This window comes from Oryza glaberrima, chromosome 8, assembly GCF_000147395.1.
Source record: "Oryza glaberrima chromosome 8, OglaRS2, whole genome shotgun sequence".
Taxonomy (NCBI): domain Eukaryota; kingdom Viridiplantae; phylum Streptophyta; class Magnoliopsida; order Poales; family Poaceae; genus Oryza; species Oryza glaberrima.
The window spans coordinates 11480095-11486947 of NC_068333.1; the positions used below are offsets into that span (position 1 = coordinate 11480095).

At 47.3% G+C, this 6853-nt stretch overlaps 1 protein-coding gene across 1 annotated transcript; it reads left to right on the forward strand.

Moving 5' to 3' along the window:
- The first annotated feature begins 5682 nt into the window (after positions 1 to 5682).
- LOC127782080 (uncharacterized) lies at positions 5683 to 6678 on the forward strand. Its single transcript, XM_052309146.1, has one exon. It carries the CDS (start codon positions 5999 to 6001, stop codon positions 6569 to 6571), a length of 573 nt encoding a protein of 190 aa, XP_052165106.1. The 5' UTR covers positions 5683 to 5998; the 3' UTR covers positions 6572 to 6678.
- The last annotated feature ends 175 nt before the right edge of the window (positions 6679 to 6853 follow it).

The following is a 6853-nucleotide window of genomic DNA, read 5'->3' on the forward strand; positions in this document are numbered from 1 at the left end:
GATATCGTGAGGCAAAGGGATTCATACAAGTATACACTAGAGGTTCAGCCGATATGATCTTTATGTATGCCCGGTGGGCCAATACGTCCTGCTAGGGGCCGCTGTTGACGCGTGGACCGAAAAGGAGTTTTCGGGTTACAGCTGAGTATATATGAACCTACAGGGTTGCACGCTTAATGGGCCGGAATAAGGGGATTGGATAGAGATCCAATATGAGCTTAATTCGGATAGGGATCCAAATAGGAGTCCTACGGGCCTTAGAGGCCCGAGTGATGGATCCTATATATTCGTGAGGGGCGTGACCGGCGGAGGCATAACATCACGTGAGAAACCCTAGCCGTCACTTCCCTCCCCGAGCAAAACCCTAGCCGCGCGTGGGTGCTAGCACATCTGCGCGTGGCGTTCCGTCCCTGTACGTGTGGATACCGGTAGAGGCGCCGCTGGTTTGCGGTGCTGATCGGCTTGGGAGTACGGTAAGGAGAACGCACGAGGAGGAGAAGGTCGAGCCGGTGCGATCGACTACTTCCTCTACATCGACGCGCGCTACTTCGCGAGAGTTCCTTCGACTTCTCAGCGTCTTCTTCCGCTGCACAGCGCGTCGAGTGGTAACGATCTGTGATCTAATACTTGCATGGTTCCTGGTTTACGCAATAGAAAATTTTGATTTATGCTTTCGTAGCCTACGCGTACCCCAACAAGGAGTGGAGAAGACGGATGTGGAGGTGGCGAACTAGCGGCTGCTTGCTCGGAGGATTGGTCGATTCGAGATTGGGACTTGTGAGTTGCTGGCGGCTGGGGGTGGTGTTGAAAAACTTTGGGTGGGGCATTTGGTTTTTTTGTTTTTTCTTTTTCAAACTTCTATTCCGTTATTTTTTTCTTGCAAGCTTTTTTCCGTTGCTTTTCTGTTCTTTCAGAGAGGGACGATTCGTCTCTGGTGCCACCACATCTTTTAAAATTATAAATTGGAAAATAAATAGATGTAGTAACATATGTTGACAAATATATTACTCCCCCCATCCCAATTTGATCATATAAGGTTTTTAAGTCTTCCCAAAATGATCATCACAAGTGTCCTTTCGTTTTTCTGTGCAAAGAGTAAATGGATATCATTTCTAAAAAGAAAAAGGTAAATGGATAACATTGAATGTGCTGCATGTAACCAACTAAATAATTTTTTATCAGTGCAATTCCATGCAATATATAAAATATGAAGCAACATAGCACTTTGACCGATGAGGATTAATTTCAAAGTGATGAATGTTTAATTTTCCTTGGCCTCTGTGCTCTTTACTTAGTGATGATCAAATTGAGATGATGGGAGTTTTTTTTAGTATTGGTACTTTATTTATAAAAATATATAAGGCTTCTTTCGATATACACACATTTTAGAGGAAAGCTAACTCATTCAAAGTAGACTTAAGTTAATACTATGTATTATTAGCCAAGCAAATACCTGTGTGTTGTAATACGTGAAGTCGATTTTAATTATAGTTACGATGATCCATCCTTCTTCAAAAGAGTACCTACAAGCAACGGATTTACTGGAGCTATATTTTTATTTAAAAGAGTATAATATGATTCCATGTACTCTTTTTTTTGCAATTATTTTTGTATGCAACATATATTATAGAATTAGTTTTGATATATTTGTAACATATTTTAAAAATATGATTGGATTTGACCAAATAATTGTAGTCTTGTGACATTTACTCTATATACAATCATTGTATTATGTATATACAACTATTATATGTTTTTCTTTAATTAATGTAAGAATTTTTAGGCGACCAAAGCAAATATCGCGTCATTTTCAAGTTATCATTGTTATAATATGATCGATAGATTGTTTTCACCCGTTGCAATACACGGATGTTTTGCTAGTTATTTTTAAACAAAAAAAGGTTTACTTTCCCCTTGTCTCTCTACACAAGAGCCGGCCGGAAACTTCCTAGCGCTAGATGTTATAAAACCAGCCCCGAAATCGACATCGGTAGCTAAACACGGAAGAAAACGCCATAGGAGATTCAAACATGATGACGACACCGAGACAAGATAATTGGTAATGGAGTTCAGCCGTAGCCTACATCTCTAGGGTACTGATTATGAGCGCTCCTCCCCGATCCAACATATGCAGCATATTAGAGTTACAACGACTCACGGCCGGTCGCCGCCGGTAGCCGCTCCCTCTCGCTATACTAAGTCGCCACGTGGCTACAACAGGCACGTCTCTCTATTTATGAGAGATCCTAGAATAGAGTCCAACTCATATTTTAGTCCTATACCTAGTACAACTCCAAGTCCTAAACTGTAACTGACTACGTACACATATTCGACACTTGTTGAGTTTAGTCCCACACTGATAATTGATGATGGGGGGTACGACTTAAAAGGTGGGGGCGGTCCTCTCCCATCAGACTAGTCTTTTGGGTTGTGTAGGCCTAGGACCTAAAGTTGTGGTTGCGGTTGGGCCTGTGGTAGAGCAGGCCCAATGTGACCTGGGTGGCCTACGGCTATCAGGCCAGTTTTATAACAAGTGGTATCAAAGCCTAGGTTTGGAACCCGGAACAATTTCCATGGGTCACATGGCGAAGAGGCCAAGTAACAAGTCTTTGGGGTCACATGGGTTGTTGTGACGGGGGAGATTGTTGGGTTTAGTCCCACATCGGTAATTGATGATGGGGGAGCACGACTTGAAAGGTGGGGGAGGTCCTCACTCATCAGACTAGTGTTTTGGATTGTGTAGGCCCAGGACCTAAAGTTGTGGCTCCGGTTGGGCCTGTGGTAGAGTAGGCCCAATGTGACCTGGGTGGACTATAGTTATCGGGCCGGTTTTGTAACACTAGCGTGGAGGAGACCGGTTCTGGGCGAAGAGGCATTGGTTTTTTGGACTAGAAGTGGGAGAGACTCCATTCCCAATGTCGGCAGTGAGGCTAATGGCGGCTGCCAGAGGGAGAAGACGGAGGCGGCCATGGCGACGGCGACTCCAACGATATCTGGGGAGGGCAGCGGGCTTGGTGAGCTTCAGGTAAGCGAGAGTGCAGCGGTGGCAGTGGCTCTGGCAGGATCAGGGTGGCGACCAAACAAGGTCTAAATTCACTCAGGCTAGTCTCAGGCCAGGTAAATTTTAGTCATGGTACTAACCAAACAGGCCCTAAGTACGTGACATGGAGAACTCATTTTCACCTTCAATTTCGGACTAGAGTCGATGACTGCGGCTGATTTTGGAGGTCGACGCCGGCAGACCAAGCTAGGGTTCCAACCCAGTTAGGTCTGGCGACAACGATAGAATTGACGGAGATTGGGGTGGATTGGATAGGGTGGAAAAGGTCGAGGTTGCGGTTCTCTTGCCTTCGGTGTTGAGTATAATAGTGGAGACGATAGAATTGATGGAGGTTGGGGCGGATTGGAGAGGGTGGAAAAGGTTGAGGTTGCGGTTCTCTTGCCTTCGGTGTTGAGTATTGTAGTGGAATGAAGAGGGAGATACGGTGGAGGGAAGCAGGAGGTGTTGTGGCCGCACTTGTCCGTCGGCCGTCTCATGCGAACGCACGCGAGCACGGGGCGGGGCAGCATGGGAAGCGTGGGATCAGTGCGAGGTGGCACGGGCATTGGGCTGGCTTCGGCCTGGCTCGGCCTGGCCGAGAAGAGGAGCGGGAAAAGAAGAAAAAGGAAGAAAGAAGAAAGACATTAAGGGGAAAAATATAGGAATAGATAATGAAAAGGATGGAGAAAAATAAAATGGATGGAATTCGAATTGGTGTAAAATTTAAGTGGTGTGATATTCGGGATAGCATTAAATTTGGATCAAAGGAATTATTTGAAGGGTGAGATACACTTTGTGATAAAATTGAACGAGAAAAGAAAATACGAAATAAACATGGATGGTAATATTTTAAATAAACGAAAATTAAAGTAAATTAAATCGATTTAAAATGTTGTCAAAATTTAGAGCTGTTACAACCGGCTCTTCCTAAATTTCAAAGTCACCTATTTGTTTAATAAAATCATAAAATTACTACATGAATTAAATATGGGCTTAATCGATTAATAAGTTAGAGACTCATTTTTTTAGTTGTAAGAGCATCACCAACAGAATATGTATATCATTCCCTATCCGAAAATATGAGGACTTATGGTTAAAAATTTGCTCCAACAGATTCTATAATCTCATTCTTGAAATTCTTTATTCCTTACTCTGGGATTGTCGTTCTCTTTTTCTAGGGACACACTTTGGCTCCCAATCACGCCACTTCACGCGCGGGAAGAGATCTCACACGCGATCTGGTGGGAGGATAGAGCCCAAAGTAGATTTCCCGGTGGAGATTTTATCGTTGCACACCTTTTTAATTTTTAGGAGAATAAGTTCACCTGCCATCCCTCAACTTAGAGTTTGTTTGACATCCCTTATCCTCAATCCTAGAAATCTTCACCCCTAAACTGTACAAAACCGTCCAATTTAGATCCTATAGCAGTATAGACACCTAGTTTTGCTAATGTGGCATCGTAATCAGCAAAAACAAAAAAAGAGCTCCATGTAAGAGTGAGAAGAAAAAATGTGGGACCCACGTTCTTTCTTCTTCTTCTTTTCTCTTTTCTCCTTTCTTTTTTGGGTTTTTGTGCTCTTCATTTCTCTTTTCTTCAACCGAACCAGCAGCGGGCGGTGGGTGGGCGGAGCAGAAGGGGCAGATCGGCGGCGAGCGGAGGAGGAGCGGATTGGCGGCGGGAAAGCTCCGCCGGCCATCGCCGTCGCGCGAGCCAACGGGAGATGGGGAGGGGAGAGGCCGCCTCCACCTCCACCTCCGCCTCAACCGCCGCCGCGCTCGCCCGCCGGCTGCCGCTGCTACTGCTGTGTCGGGGAGGAGAGGGGCAGCGGGCGGCGTGAGCTCGATACCCACGGCGTTGGGCGACTGGGAGGAGGAAGACGCTCTGCGACATCTCAGCCGTTAGCCGTGTAGCAGGGCGACGTGTGCCGCGGACGTTGGCGAAGGCGCGAGCGGAGTCGTGCACGCGCAACTTGTCAACGTGGCCAGGGATGAGTCGCCGGTGTGTCAGGCGCTCGAGGTGGCGGGTGGTGCGGGTTGGGATGGGATGGATGGGTGCCCGACTAACTGTGAACGCCGCTCCTTCACTGGCAACGTGACAACTAGCTACTTGCCCTTCTCGGTAGTCTTGCCAGCTTCCGCCTCCACAGCCAGAGAGAGAGGAGAGAAGGGCTCGACAAAGCTAGGGCTACTAGGTAGAATGAGTGTTGTCCTCAACGGAAGATAAGGTGCATATCTCGCCATCGCCGCCTCTCACCCATTTGCCACTGCCGGTTGAAGAAGATAAGATAAGACATGATGACTAGGATGTAGGCTCCACATTCTTCTTTTATTTTTTTCTGACTAGGATGCCACGTCAACTAAACCGAGATTTCTTGTACTGAAGATAAGGGATGTCAAACAAACTCGATGTAAAATTGAGAGAGCATAGGTAAACTTATTCCTTTTTTAGGAAAGCAATTTTACCTAACCTCTTAGGGACCATGTTATATGTTACTACATCCGTTTCAGTTATAAGACTTTCTAGCAATCCTCACATTCAAATACTCCCTCCGTAAAAAAAAAAAAAAAAAAAAAGACGATTTCTAGGGGGATGGCTTTGTCCCACAAAATACCGATTCCTGTACACCAAACGAGAAACTCCCTCTCTATCGTTCGTGTGTGGGTCATAGATGGACGGCGACTCCTCTTCACACCACACGAGCCTTATCGCCTCCTAGATCTCTCTCGCGTTTCTCCCCGCCGCCCCCTCCTCGATCGATTCCATCGACGCGGCGGCGTATGCGCGACCTACGAAGCTTCCGACTCCCTCCCTACCTTCGTCCCGCTCCTCCCCACACATCTCTCCCCGCTCCACACCGCTCCCCATCGCTCCACGCCACTCCCCATCGCTCCCGCATCTACGGTGACGGCGGGAGATAGATGCGGTGGATGGATGCAGCGACAACAACGATGGATGGATGTTGCGGCGACGGCGGGAGATGGATGCATCATCATCGGCTGAGGTGACGGGGAGATGCGGCGGCGGCGGCGGCGGCGACGACGGCGGTGGAGGAGGAGACGAGGAGATACGGTGTCGTCGGCGGCGGCGGAGGCGACGGGGAGATGCGGCGTCAGTGTCGGCGGAGGAGACGAGGAGATGCGGTGTCGTTGTCGGCAGCGGAGGCGACGTGGAGATGCGGCGTTGGCGGCGACAGAGGCGACGAGGAGATGCGGCGCGTCGTCGTCGGCGGTGGATGCCTCGGCGTCGCGGGGCGCCCGCACCACGTCCTTCCGTGCGTGGTTTCGTGCCGCGTGACACGGTCAAGGCACAAGCCACAACGCGATGCAGACGCTTCCCCAACTGTCCTCTTTTCTTCTTTTTTACAAGCTCTGGAACTCGCTGTTGTGTCTCTGCATTTCGGTCTCTGCTGCAGTGCTGCTTCGTGGCGGTTGGTTTCTTGCTTCTTGTTGATCTTGGAAGAAAGTGTGATTGTTTGAGCGGCAGATGTGATGCGCAAGGCGTTAGCGATCGATGGATGCGGTGCTGTTGATGGATCTGATGCAGTTTTCTTTTCTTGGTTGTTCTTGGTTCTTGCTAGTTCATGCAGGTGAATTCAAAACATTTTATTTGGTTGCGGAGATATTATCTTTTCTTTTAGCGGAGAATGGATTTTATCCATTTTATTTTATTTTATCCATTTTATTTGGTTGCGGAGATATTATCTTTTCTTTTGGCGGAGAATGGATTTTTAGCAAGCATCTTCCTTTTTTTTTTCTTTTCAGATTGGAGAGGTCTTTTCTTTCTGTTGTATAAAAATCCAACCTTTTTTTTT